The sequence below is a fragment of the Photinus pyralis genome, unplaced genomic scaffold, assembly GCF_008802855.1.
Source record: "Photinus pyralis isolate 1611_PpyrPB1 unplaced genomic scaffold, Ppyr1.3 Ppyr1.4_LG5, whole genome shotgun sequence".
NCBI lineage: Eukaryota > Metazoa > Arthropoda > Insecta > Coleoptera > Lampyridae > Photinus > Photinus pyralis.
In genome coordinates, this window is record NW_022170596.1 from 30609867 (window position 1) to 30624923 (window position 15057).

The window sequence follows — 15057 nt, forward strand, 5'->3', positions numbered from 1 at the left end:
AGAGCGGAACATTTGTATCTTTGATTTATTCCCAATTCATTGTCAAAATTTCAAGCAAATCTAAAAAGTTCAAATCAGGAGAACCTACTGGTTCAAGGGTGGCTCTAAAACCTAACGATTTATACAGTGATTTCCCACATACAGGGTGTTACATCTGAGTTGTGTAAAGCTAATAAGCCGAGAGTCGTAAATGTATGGTTTGGAAGCCACTCTTAAAAAGTCTCAAAGTTGCATTTTCGATTTTGAAAACCATTTTCTAAACTTTTTACTCCGAAATGGGGTAAACGGGGGTGAAAAATTATGGATTTCACGATTTCCTGTGTATGAAAGGACAAACAAAAATGATATATAGATATAAGAAGTAATTACTCAGCGTAAATAACTGCATTATATTTACAAAATTAAACGGTGAAATGGATTGGTGTCAATTTCAGCCCTAAGAGTCCTCCAAGTGTAGTACACGCTACTTACAAAATTCCATCAAAAAAGATCAAATTACCAAAAGAAAGAATGCAAATAATTAACTTGTTTTGTTAATTAAGAAGTAGACCACTTCAAATGTTGACTTAGAAGATTGATTACTTGCTCAACGCCTTTTTTTCCTTAAATGATCCGTTTACTTTATCTAATCGTTCATTCGAAGTGGTGATCTCAATTTCCATTTTAAATTGTTGTATACTTAACGAATACCTTGGTCAAATTTCAATCAGCCTGATTTTATTTAGCACCAAAGCTAGTGGTATTCGACAAAAGACGAGATGACCACACACAGCGTGTGTATAGGAAGACCACAATTACGCTTTCTCGACGATTCCGTGTCCCTCGTCCACTTTAAAATTGGTTCCGGCATAATCACTTGATGATTCCGTTACACTTTTTCATTCGCCGCCGGTGCAGCTTTGATTCTTTCAAGGCAATTACGTACGACAATGTTTGTTGTACAAATACGGCGTTCCTACCGACTAATGGAAATGGAAAAAGATTGTAGTCGTTAAATGCTGCACCTAGCGTGGCTACCTACTCAGATCACTAAAAAGAAATAAAGGTAGCGATCATAAATCATCGAAACCGTGCATCACGTCGCTGACCTAAGATGCTAACCTGTGTCAACGAAAGAATATTACGTTATTATTTATTAGTAACAGTTGGCACGTGCGGCGATTCCACATACCGACACTGACCTACCCCATTGTTTAGCATGAACCGAACCCTCATCATAAAATAACCATTCGAAGAGCTTTGCTGCCCTCAAACCTGTAAATCAATCTTGAGGAACATCAAATCGTTTTACAAACGACTCGATGGCGCCTTTTACAACGAAACGTTAGAACTTCTATTGGCAGTACGTTAAGGGACAATAGCTCCTAGGGTAGTGCTTAAAGGAATTTCAAGATACAAGTTGACAAGCAACACGGCGAGCGGCTCTCGACTTTATTGAATTATTTCGGCTTGTTTAAAAGTGACTCGCATTTTATGGCTCAATGCATGAAAATTTACAAGGTGCGCTTTAAAAGAAATGTGCGACGGTCGTAAAATATTAAGCTTTATTAAAGGTCCTATTGCTTCGACCGAAATTGTTACTTTTTAGTTTCCCGCGCATAAAGCAGAACCTTTCTTTCGTTAGTCTTTAGTCAAGGGAGTAATTCGCCGTTGAAAAGTTCCCCCATTTCAGTGAAACGGGATGCCAGCGTCAAAGTATGCAAATCTACACCAAATCAAAATTTATGTAAATTAAAAAATGAAATTTATCGCCGTATCAAACACCTCATATAGAACTAAAGCCTTTTCCAATATAACGTATCCAAATAATAAAACTCCTCGTAGCCTACACATCCAACAATTTTTTGTATTAATTCGTATTGCCATACCTAACTGGTAGCTATATTACAATATTTTAACGGAATTTGGCATTTAATGTTACTCTTTTATTTAAATCGGCATGAAGCAATTTTAGTTAAGGTGGGTGTGGCGGTTTCCATCTAATTTGAGTAAAAAAAGAGTATAAAATACATACTTTAAATGTTAAAAAACTATATATGCATGTCTAGAAACTTCGATGTTCGAACTTGTGGCGGAACTGTTGGGCGAAAAAGCGTTTTTTCGGAAATTACTTCACTTTTTTTCTAACGAGTAGCATTCGATTGATTTTATTTTATAGCAGATGTTAATTTTAATAGGTTTGAGGCTGAGTCGCTGTTAAACCGTGAGGGTATACAAAGGCGTGTGCGGACAATTCGCGCCCGGACAACTCGCACCCGGACATTTCGCTCCCAGGATATTTCGCACCCTGGACATTTCGCTCCCAGATAATTCACACCTGGATAATTCGCACTCGGACATTTCACACCTTGGACATTTCGCTCCTGGATAATTCGCACCCGGATAATTCCCACTCGAAAAATTCGCACTCGAAAAATTCGCTCCCGAATAATTCACACCCGGTTAATTCTGTAAATCTTTGGTTTATTAATTAAATATTTTTAAGAAGCTAATAGACGATTGCCTTTACAGAATGTATGTAGTAGTGCGCATCTTGGTAAACATCTACTTCATGGAAAAGTGTTTCAAATAATAGTTATTTGGTTTTTCATTTTCAACACATCGCGATTCTTAAGTATTTCCATTTCTTAAATATAATCACGCTGGTTTTTTTTTGAAGTTGTATGAAGAGTCTGATATAGTTAAATCCTGTAATTTAAGAACACATAATTTTTATCTACAGCGCTTTCGTTTTGAGAAAATAAGAATAGGTAACTGAAACTTCTTTTGTGGAGTAATTAAATACCAAATAGTTATACCTAGTTATAGTAGGTATATCTACAATATTATGTGTAATATTCGCTACTTTTGAGACGCTCTTAATATTAAAACAGAATCAACATATAATACCGTACACAAACAAAGTGATAAGTCTAAAGTTAAAAATATCTACATTATAAGATCAAGATGAAAATAGAAAAGAGTAATTTAACGCTCCCTTACATAGATTATATTCGACCTCGTCTCGTAAATAAGCACAATGTAGTACCTTCATTCCTGTGGGATACGTCACAATTTTAAAGCTCGCGTTTCTCTCCATGCTCCGCCCCGCACTGTATACCATGTAAGCTCCAGTCTTCTTTTTTGTGTGGTACGGTTACGTCGCGATTGTTATTATGTCGACATCGAAACATTCTAAGCGTTCGCGGTCGCCCGGAAAGTATAAGGACGAAACACTTACTCTTCTGCGTAGGCTAGAGCGTCGGATGGATGCTTTCGAACGCAAAAGCTTTAAGAAAAGAAAGCGGTTGCCCTCTTCCGATTCCAGTTCTGGGGATTATCCAACACCCCAAAAACGCGTTACTTTAGACTCGGATTCCGATGCGAGTGCACGCAGTGCTTTCTCCGAAGATGACTTAAATCAAGGTAACTATATCCAAGGGGGCTATCTTGTAGCGTTAAGTGATTCTCACTCACCGCTCGTAGGGCTGCTTGTGATAGCGGCCGACTATTTGTGATAATAGTCATGTTCCCCGACCTCAACGGTTGCTTGGGATAGCACCAGGTTGTTGGTGATGACAATCTTGAGGGGAATCACGCTATACTGCTTGTGATAACAGTAATTGAATCATGGGACGTTTTAGTCCCAGATTGTGATGAACGGGTCTTATTATCCACCTTTTTTTTTTTTCTGTGTAGTGGAAGGCGACGACGTAGAGGAAGTACCGGCGCCACCATCAACCTTGAACCAGGATGTGCTATCTATACTCGGAAATGATTCGCAATCCGATAGTGTTAAAGGTCCACCTATTCAGCAAGAAGTTACTGAAAGATGGATTAATATTTTTAAGCGGGGGCTGTCTGAGGACAAATGTGTCGAATTAATTCAGAAATACCCTTCTCCCGAAAACGCGGGGTTTTGGGACGCACCGAAGCTGAATCTGGTAGTAAAACACGCCGTGACGGATTCGGTGGAGAAACGAGATTTTCGCCTTGCAAAATTACAAACGCAGATAAGCTCTGGTTTAGCAGCTATAGGTTTAGCGCTTACACAGTTAATCAACAAGGAAGGGGATGAGTTTAAGCCACTCATCGAACAATTAAGTGATGCGGGACGCTTACTCGCGGATGTGCATCATCGAGAAAGTGTTTCCCGAAAGGAATTAATTTCCTTGAATTTGAATAGGGATTGGAAGGATACAGTCGCTGAAACCGCGATAGATTCTTGGTTATTTGGCGAGAATTTGGAAGAAAACTTAAAATCGGCAAAGAATTTGAAAATTTCTTCCAACCAGCTGAAATCCGTAAAGACATTCCCTAAAAAAGTAATTCACAGACCGGCGTTAAACTTCAAAGGTCCACCCCAAAATCGTCAGGCGAAGGGGCAGGGTGGACGACATCGGCAAGTCCCCACCAGCAGCAACAGCCAGTCAAGAACGGGGAGACGCATGAATCTGATGAATCGAGATCCTCAGGGACATCGGCGCCATCTGTACAAGGAAACGAAATACCATCGCTTTTAGAGGTAAGAAGAACCGCAGGACGATTAAGACATTTCATAACTTTCTGGAAAGAGTTAACAAATGATAAAGTGTTATTATCGTGGTTGAAAGGATTTCGTTTACCTTTCGCTAAAACACCAGTTCAAAGGTACATTTCGGTGGAGCCAACATACTCTGCGTCCGAGAAAGCTGAAATTGCAAGGGCAATTCAGAAATTGCTACAAAAAGGTGCAATTTCGATTGTTAAAGCATGTAAAAATCAGTTCGTTTCAAATGTGTTTGTGGCTCCTAAACCGGATGGCACCTGGAGATTAATTGTGAATCTGAAACACTTTAATCAATTTGTAAAAACTGACCATTTTAAATTAGAGGACCATAAAACTGTTAATAATATAATTACAGCTGGTTGCTTTTTAGCTAAATTAGATTTGCAAGACGCGTATCATTTAATTCCCATTCATAAGAGTGACAGGAAGTACTTACGTTTCACTTTTAGTGGAATATTGTACGAATATAACTGCTTATCTTTCGGGTTGAATTGCGCGCCTATGTTGTTCACGAAGGTCATGAAACCCGTAGTAGCATCACAGACAATTTTGTCTGTGGTAGCATACTTACGAGCACAGGGTCACGTCTCGGTCATATATTTAGACGATTTTTTGTTGCTTGGCAATTCATATACCGATTGTTTGTCAAACGTACGTCAAACCGTATATATTTTACAACGATTAGGGTTTGTTATTAACAGTAAGAAAAGTATTTTAGTTCCTAGTAACACGTGCACCTACTTAGGCTTTGTTTATGATTCCATAAAAATGACGGTGTCCTTGCCAAAGGAAAAATTAGTTAAATTATTAGCCGAATTGTCAAAAATGGAAAATACTAGAGTCTGTTCCATAAAATCATTTTGCAGGATTACGGGCAAATTAGTGGCCACTTGTCGTGCAGTTAAGTATGGAATGTTGTATACAAAGATGTTGGAAAGGGAAAAATATAAGGCCCTCGAAGCGAACGGAGGTTCGTATAGAGGAATTATGCAAATTCCGAAAAAATTAAAAGGGGAAATTCGTTGGTGGAAAATGAATTTAGTTCAGAGTGAGAATGAGATTGGGGGAAGAAATTATTCTCTAGAAGTTTTTTCAGATGCGTCTTCCACGGGGTGGGGAGCTTACTGTGGAGGAATTAGGGCTAGGGGCCTTTGGTCAGAGTCTGAAAAAAGAAATCATATAAACCTTTTAGAGTTGCTAGCTGTTTTCTTTGCGCTTAAATGTTTTGCGGCAAAACTTCGAAATTGTGCAATTCTATGTAGAGTAGATAACACCACGGCGTTATCATATATAAATCGGATGGGAAGTGTAAGATTTCCAAAATTAAATTGTTTGACACGGAATATTTGGCAGTGGTGTGAAAAGCGAGGCTTATTCTTGTTCGCTTCGTATATCAAGTCCGAGGATAACGTGGAAGCTGACGCAGAGTCGAGAGGGTTAAGCGTCGAGACTGAATGGAGTCTCTCCGACTCTGCCTTCTCCAGGTTAATAAAAAAGCACGGGGCACCACAAATCGATCTGTTTGCCAGTCGATTGAATAACAAGTGTAAAAATTATGTATCGTGGTTCAGAGACCCGGGTGCTATGGCGGTGGATGCCTTTACATTGAAATGGGAAGGTTTCCTTTATTATGCATTCCCCCCATTTTCGTTGATTCTAAAGACTCTGGAAAAAATTATTCGGGATAGTACTGTTTGCATTATGGTGGTCCCTGTTTGGCCGACCCAACCATGGTACCCCGTTTATCTTTCCTTGATAGTAGGCGAACCCCTAATATTGACACCTGACGATAGTTTACTTTCTGTTGGCAGAATCCGACATCCGCTAGCAGGAAGTTTGTCGTTAATGAGCGCGAAATTATACGGGAAGCGCTACGTCGCAGGAACGTGCCAGAAGAGAGCCTGGACATATGCGTAGCATCGATATCAGAAGGAACGGTAAAACAATATAGAGGGGGGTTGAAACGCTGGTGCGAGTTCTGTCAGCGAAAAGGTATTAACCCCCTCGTTGTTTTAGTAACAAACGTTTTGGAATTCTTAACCGAACAATTTAATATAGGTGCCTCTTTTGGTTCGCTCAATACTTATAGATCGGCAATTGCTCAATTAGGGGGACCCCAAGTGAGTCAAGATTATAGGTTAAAAAAGTTCTTTAAGGGTGTTTTTATGCTTAGACCGACTAAACCTAAGTACGACAATATTTGGGATCCGGCAGTCGTCCTAGATTATTTAAGGGGACTTAAAAATTCGGAAATAAGTATTGATACATTAACGCACAAACTTACAGCCTTGCTAGCGCTGGCAACGGGTCAAAGGTTACAAACCTTAACGTTAATAGAAATTTCAAATATTTATAGGGACACCAAAGGCTTAACTATCACGATACCGAGTCGGATTAAAACATCAGGCAGAAATAGATTACAACCGGTATTAAGATTGCCTTTTTTAGATTTGGATCCGGAGATTTGTGTAGCTCGAACCGTTTTACTATATATAAATAAAACAGAAGTTAGGAGGGGATCAGTTAGGTTTTTGATTTTATCAACAAGAAAGCCGTTCCACAAGGCAACTGCACAAACCCTTAGCAGATGGATTAAGATTATTTTGCAAAAAAGTGGCGTGGACGTTACAAAATTTTCTGCCTATAGTACCAGACATGCAGCAACATCTGCTGCTAGTAGGAAAGGGCTTAACTTGATACTATTCGGTTATCGGCGGGGTGGTCCCAGAATTCCAATATGTTTGCTACGGTGTACAATAGACCTATATGTTCGGACAAATCTTTCGCTGAAACAGTGTTAGGAGATTAAGGATAGTATCTGCTTTCGATTCCTTAGAATTAAGACATATGTAAACGTTATGTAAATAAACGTTCATGGTTGTCGCAACGTCTTTAAACATCTACATTGTGCTTATTTACGAGACGAGGTCGAATATAATCATAAGATCAAACGAACTTACCCAAGTGATGTTCGATCTTGATTATATGAAGACCTCGTCGAAGTAAATAAGGTCCCACCACACCCTCTGGAATTTGCCCCGGTTGAGTTGCGACAAGCTACTTTAAAGAAACTGAAGCTTACATGGTATACAGTGCGGGGCGGAGCATGGAGAGAAACGCGAGCTTTAAAATTGTGACGTATCCCACAGGAATGAAGGTACTACATTGTGCTTATTTACTTCGACGAGGTCTTCATATAATCAAGATCGAACATCACTTGGGTAAGTTCGTTTGATCTTATGATTTCTTAATGAAGACACACACAAATTTATTCTTTAGGTCTTTAGTTGAAAAGGGTAACAAAGGAAATGAATTAAATTTTTTTTTTTTAATTTGTAGGTGGGGAAAATGCACCTTATTTTAGACAAAGCGAGTACGTATAAATGACAATAGAACAACGCATTTCATAGATGGCACTAAATTTGGATAAGTAATTAAGATAATTTTATAATTAAAGGTAAATTTGAAAAGACCACGATAACACAAATTGCACTTCATAAAGAAACAATAAGAGAAATATCGTAATGACATCCTACTCTATTATTTCTGGAAGATGAATAGGGTTTATTACAAGGTAAAAGTAATTAGGTCCGAAAAATCAGGTTTAGTACCTACGTATGACCACAACTAATTAGAACTTTAACGCCTGTATAGTATCTTCATTCTTGAACGTTTGACAGAGTGGTATTTTAAAATTTATCTGAGCACGGGTTTTGATTTTGTGTATACTTTTTTTTTTAATTTTAAAAAATTTCATTTCTGGTGGTAGTGTTGTGGTGGTGTTCAGAAGAGGTAAGTTTCCAGTTTTCTTAGAACCAGTTTTACGTTTCTTTGATCACATATGGCTATATGTTGATTATTGGTAACTGAGTAAAATTACACTAACTGCTTATTTTTTGCGTTATCTTTGCTACAACCATGGTAGTGAATGAACTTAAAAGTTTCTTTTTGATTTTCTTACTCTTATTTATTTTATAGTTTGAAGAGGTACATGGAAAAATTCTGGCAATTTTTTAAGATATTGTTAATAATCAAAACAGTAAAGCTTTTAAAAATCTTGAAACGTTTTAGGAACAGGTCGATATTGATGATTTTTTCTTTTAAATGTTTGTAATTATTAAGTACCTATATACTTCCTTTTTAATTTTTGTATGTCATATCTAGTATTAAAGCAACACCCTTAGCATTGGTAATTGCGCAACAAGGAAGATAAGACATCATTGGAAAGGCTTTCCTTCTCTGAATTTGGTGAGAATATAATTTTTTAGATTTGATATTTTCGAAATATTTTAAAAGTTGAGGGCGCGCTGTTGTTTATGTCATTGGAAGGATGTCGGGCCGATCACTATGTAATAGAAGCTAATGCGATCGTGCGTCAAAATTATGCAGTTGCAAGTGGTATAAAAAAGAGAAAAATTGTACCTGCAACGTCGAATGCGCTGGAAATGAAACAACTAAACCAAAAAAATTACAAATCCGAATTCAGAGATGGGCGACCTTACCAACGATGCATCATTTAAGATTTTATGGGTTGCACTGTCAGCGATGCGAGACAAAGACATTAGTGAGCAAGTTTTATTTTAGACACTGTTTCCTTCCATGATCAATTTGACGTGCCAAAGCGTTTTTGGAAAATTATTTTAATTTACAGAAATAGCTATGTATCGTTTCTAATGCACCACCGTATATTATTTAGCTTCGGAGAAATAACACCAAAATCTCCCCATAAAAATTGTTATAATAAAAAATGGGTAGATTTTGGTGTTATTTCTCCGAAGTTTCTTAAGCACCCCATTGAGAGTCATGGATCCTCACAATTTCAGTATATTATTTAAATAATAGCCATATAATTTATAGCAAGACCAATTTTTTTCACGATATTTATCAACATTTTTTGCTTTTTTCGTTACTTTACAGTTCTTATCTCTTTAATTTTACGGAAACTCTCAAGAATCTATTTGTTTTACGTTCAAATATGAGTATAATTTACTTGAAATTATTATTATACGTATTTCGTTATGTGTCCTGTAAATGGACGACATCGAAGGTTAGAGAACTAGGAAACTTAACTTGCAGCTACATTTTTGTAGTTATTAAAAACTAGTGAAAAATTGGAGACCGAATTATTTCTATGCGAATTATAGGGATGCCAATTTTTCGAGTGCGAAAATGTACGAGGCGGTGGGAAATGTGAACTCTCTTGACGATAAGTGTGCGGGTGCAAAAGTGTCCAGACAGACATCAAAATCTCAGGGGAGCGAAATTCTGGTGCGAATTATTACGGTGCGAATTATCCGGGTGCGAATTGTCCGGTAGCGAAACGTCCGATGTCCATGAACTTGGCAGGCCTATTACAGCAGACCATAGTTCTACTTACTCATATCGTTAGTGCTCCGTTAGTGCACGTTAGTGCCGCTGAAGAAATCGTTAGTGCATAAAAGGAAACTTACTATTTTTAAAAAATATTTGTGGGCCTGCTAACTTCATGCCAGCAGACCCATTTGAGAAAATCGATTCAATCTTTGCACTAGTTAAACTAGCAGCGTTAGTGCTCATTAGGGCCGCCAATATAAACGTTAGTGCTCAAAGTGCAACAGCTCAAAACGTCGTAAAAAGGGGTCTGCTAACTTCATGCAGCTGACCCACATTTGTCAAATTGGCTCAGTCCTAATGCAAATTTGAAGCGGCTCGTTAGTGCTCGTTAGTGCTTCACATGCGAACGTTAGTGCTGCAAGGGATCCGCGTCAAAAAGGTACCAAACCACCTCAAAATTAAACTTGACTTATTGGGACCTGCCAACTTCACGCCAGTAGACCAACGAGTGAAATCCGTTTGATTTTCTACTTTAATCGACCGGTAAGTATTAGTCCTCGTTAGTGCCGCCAATATAAACGTTAGTGCTCAAAGTGTAACAGCTCAAAACGTTTTAAAAAGGGTCTGCTAATTTCATGCAGTAGACGCACATTTGTCAAATTGGCCCTGTCCTAATGCGAATTTGAAGCGGCTCGTTTATGCTTCACATTCGAACGTTAGTGCTGCAAGGGATCCGCATCAAAAAGGTACCAAACAACCTCAAAATTAAACGTGGCTTATTGGGACCTGCCAATTTCACGCCGGTAGACCAACAAACGAAATCCGTTTAATTTTCTACTTTAATCGATCTATTAGTATTCGTGATCGTTAGCGTCGCAAAAAAAAAGTTAGTGCTCAAAGCGCAAGAGCTCAAGTGTGAAATTATGGGTTTGCTAAATTCATGCAGCAAGCCCACATTTATTAAAGTGGTCCTGCCTTAATGCAAATCTGAAGCTCCTCGTTAGTGCTCGTTAAGACTTCACTTGTAAATGTGAGTGCATGGAATGGATCCGTGTCGAAAAACTATCAAAGCATCTCAAAAATTAACTATTACTTATAGGTTCTGCTGACCACACAACAACTAGCAAAATTTGTTTCCAATCCAAAAAAAAGAAGAGAATGAACGAAATGTATTTTGGAACTATGAAAAATTTCATGCCCAGCTACCTCTTTTTATACTATTAACAAAAAGACACTCATGACAAAATGCTTTTACTACGAAAGTGTGCGCTAGGAATAATTATAAAAGTAATTGAGACCAGGTACCAGAACATGTACTTTTAACTTTACCTACTTGTTTGTACCTAATTTGTAATAAGCGCTTAGTAACGTTCTTACTATCCTATTTTTATTACCTAATAGACACCCTCTTACATGGCAACGTGAAGTTGTGATGATATGAATGACTAATACTAATAACTAACAACACTATTATCTATTATATAACTTTTATAATTATAATAATAATGTTTATTTGTGCTCATTGTGCAGCTATGGCTTTACACTAGTCAATAGGTATAGAAAAACGGGCATCTTATGAGTTATGACACATACGCATACCTAACATTATGCATAATTTCAGTTTACATCCACAAATTTACCTTTATGTTATCACATCTGTGTTTACCATATTTTCCCGAGAACTACTCTACCTAGCATAGGCCTCTTCGGCGCATTTTGCCTTAGGCCTCCTAAAGCCTAGCGGCGGCGCTGAGTGTAAGGTACTAGCATCAGTATATTAAAAAGAAATCATACCAATGTTTTGAACCGCATATTATAAAATGCAAAATATGAAAATAAAAATTGAAACCAGAGCTAATAAAGGCATCACTAATTTAATCGTTATATAGTTTTTCACAAAGCAAACTCATATTTTCAATCTTGAGCTGTTGCGCTTTGAGCACTAACGCTTTTTTTTCGACGCTAACGATCACGAATACTAATAGATCGATTAAAGTAGAAAATTAAACGGATTTCGTTTGTTGGTCTACCGGCGTGAAATTGGCAGGTCCCAATAAGCCACGTTTAATTTTGAGGTTGTTTGGTACCTTTTTGATGCGGATCCCTTACAGCACTAACGTTCGAATGTGAAGCATAAACGAGCCGCTTCAAATTCGCATTAGGACAGGGCTAATTTGACAAATGTGCGTCTGCTGCATGAAATTAGCAGACCCTTTTTAAAACGTTTTGAGCTGGTACACTTTGAGCACTAACGTTTATATTGGCGGCACTAACGAGCACTAATACTTACCGGTCGATTAAAGTAGAAAATCAAACGGATTTCACTCGTTGGTCTACTGGCGTGAAGTTGGCAGGTCCCAATAAGCCACGTTTAATTTTGAGGTGGTTTGGTACCTTTTTGGCGAGGATCTCTTGCAGCACTAACGTTCGAAAGTGAAGCACTAACGAGCCGCTTTAAATTCGCATTAGGACAGGGCCAAATTGACAAATGTGCGTCTGCTGCATGAAATTAGCAGACCCCTTTTTACAACGTTTTGAGCTGTTACACTTTGAGCACTAACGTTTATATTGGCGGCACTAACGAGCACTAATACTTACCGGTCGATTAAAGTAGAAAATCAAACGGATTTCACTCGTTGGTCTACTGGCGTGAAGTTGGCAGGTCCCAATAAGTCAAGTTTAATTTTGAGGTGGTTTGGTACCTTTTTGACGCGGATCCCTTGCAGCACTAACGTTCGCATGTGAAGCACTAACGAGCCGCTTCAAATTTGCATTAGGACTGAGCCAATTTGACAAATGTGGGTCAGCTGCATGAAGTTAGCAGACCCCTTTTTACGACGTTTTGAGCTGTTGCACTTTGAGCACTAACGTTTATATTGGCGGCCCTAACGAGCACTAACGCTGCTAGTTTAACTAGTGCAAAGATTGAATCGATTTTCTCAAATGGGTCTGCTGGCATGAAGTTAGCAGGCCCACAAATATTTTTTAAAAATAGTAAGTTTCCTTTTATGCACTAACGATTTCTTCAGCGGCACTAACGTGCACTAACGGAGCACTAACGATATGAGTAAGTAGAACTATGGTCTGCTGTAGTAGGCCTGCCAAGTTCATGGACATAAACGTCCGGGTGCGAAATATCTTTGGTGCGAATTTTCCTTGGTGCGAAATGTCTGCGTGCGAATTGTCCGGATGCGAAATGTCCAGGTGCGAAATGTCCGAGAGCGAATTATTCGGGTGCGAATTGTCCTACAACCATACAAAGGTGATCACTTTAACCGCCAGGGTAGATAAACTGAAGCATTTTAAAGACATATGTCATTCTTATTTCAAATGGGACGCGGAGCAGGATACAAAATGGGAGAAATTAATCTTTCACTCATTGGGTAAAATATCCCTTTATCGTCTTATATGTAACTTTTATTTTATGGATTCTACAGGCCACATTCTATAAGAAAATATTTTTTTCCGTTCGATCTGAGACAATTTTTTTTCGAGCCAAAAATCGACTACACCAAAATTTCTCGGGAAAACACTTTTCCTTATTAATTTTGGTGCGTAGAATCCAAAACGATTCGTACTTTTTCGATTAGACTTCTCAAAAAAAAGTTATAGACTAGAAACCAATTGCGACAAAAAGTTCAAAGGGCTGTAACTTTTGATCCAGTAGCCCGATCTTGGAACTGTTTGAAATTATGGATTCTACAGGCCACATTCTATAAGAAAATATTTTTTTCCGTTCGATCTGAGACAATTGTTTTTCGAGCCAAAAAAAAGCAGCGTACAACCTTCCTTTTTTACCAAAAATCGACTACACCAAAATTTCTCGGGAAAACACTTTTTCTTATTAATTTTGGTGCGTAGAATCCAAAACGATTCGTACTTTTTCGATTAGACTTCTCAAAAAAAAGTTATAGACTAGAAACCAATTTCGACAAAAAATTCAAAGGGCTGTAACTTTAGATCTAGTAGTCCGATCTTGGAACTGTTTGAAATTATGGATTCTACAGGCCACATTCTATAAGAAAATATTTTTTTCCCTTGGATCTGAGACAATTTCTTTTCGAGCCATAAAAAAAGGCAGTGTACAACCTTCCTTTTTTACCAAAAATCGACTACACCAAAATTTCTCGGGAAAACACTTTTTCTTATTAATACACTCAAAACGAGAGCGCGGTTTTCCAATTATTTGTGACTCCTGGGTCCTAAAAATGATCTAGAGTTAATTAGAGCATCTGAGTTAAGTTTGAAACGAAAAGTGCTCTCCTTGGTGTTGAATTTTGAATTATGAAGAAAGTTTGGGTGCAGCTCAGTAGTCACTATTTTCAGTGACGAAGCCAAGTATTCCAGGCGGGTAACTGCTAGACTCCATGGCTTTTACCCATAAAGTCTGACATGTGAGCTACCCAATTCCAGTAAATCTGGTTCAACGGATACCATATCATTCAAATGCCTCATGGAGTAGAGAAATTCGAAAGAATTCTCGACGATCGCTCATTAATCGTGACTATGTGAAGGATTTCTACATCCTTCGGCGATTTTTAAGACTCTTGAAGGTTTTTCAAATATTCCAGATCTTCCATAAGCCCTGAAATGTAATATATGTATGTATAATTTTAAAAATTAGTCAGAAATGCTCTGGTGTTTCTTGATCCTTAAATATTATTCAGACTGTTCGGGTCTTCTTTTGAACTACCTTATGATGTTAGCCTTAGAGATTGTTTTAGTATCCTTCAAAATCTATATTTAAGAGATTCCTCAGAGGTTCTTTTTACGTGTTTCTATCCATATTTCAATATCTCTCAGAAAATCTGCAAAAATGTTCCAAAATTTTTGCAAAAACCCCTGAAACTCCCACTTAAAGATAAAGTCCAAATTAAATAAATAAATATTCCTAAATTCTTAGGATACTTTTTGGAGTTTTAGAGGGTTTTTAAAAGGGAGTGTCCCATAGTTGCATTTTAATGATAATTCGATGGTAAGGCAACGTTGTCTAAACCCCGGTCTGCATAAAAAGTTAAGCAAATAAAAAAGTTAAATTTCTTAATGCTTATAAAGGTTAGGTTTTATGAACATTTTTGAGAAATTATTCAAAAATGTATGATATAATTATAGAGTAACACTTTCAAGGACCTTCAGAGATAGGTACTAATTTAAGATTTTACGAAGACTAAAGAAATTATAAAAAAATTTTGGAGCTTCTTACTAAATGCTTACTG

General features: G+C 37.7%; 1 protein-coding gene across 2 annotated transcripts; it reads left to right on the plus strand.

The window, feature by feature from the left end:
- The first annotated feature begins 3133 nt into the window (after positions 1-3133).
- Positions 3134-6476, plus strand: LOC116171443. Of its 2 annotated transcripts, XM_031488294.1 has the most exons (3): positions 3134-3405; positions 3679-4504; positions 6340-6476. In XM_031488294.1, exons 1-2 carry the CDS (start codon positions 3156-3158, stop codon positions 4500-4502), a joined length of 1074 nt encoding a protein of 357 aa, XP_031344154.1. In that variant the 5' UTR covers positions 3134-3155; the 3' UTR covers positions 4503-4504; positions 6340-6476. The 2 variants fall into 2 exon arrangements, with proteins under 2 accessions (XP_031344154.1, XP_031344155.1); XM_031488295.1 differs by lacking the exon at positions 6340-6476 and having other exon boundaries at positions 3679-5048.
- The last annotated feature ends 8581 nt before the right edge of the window (positions 6477-15057 follow it).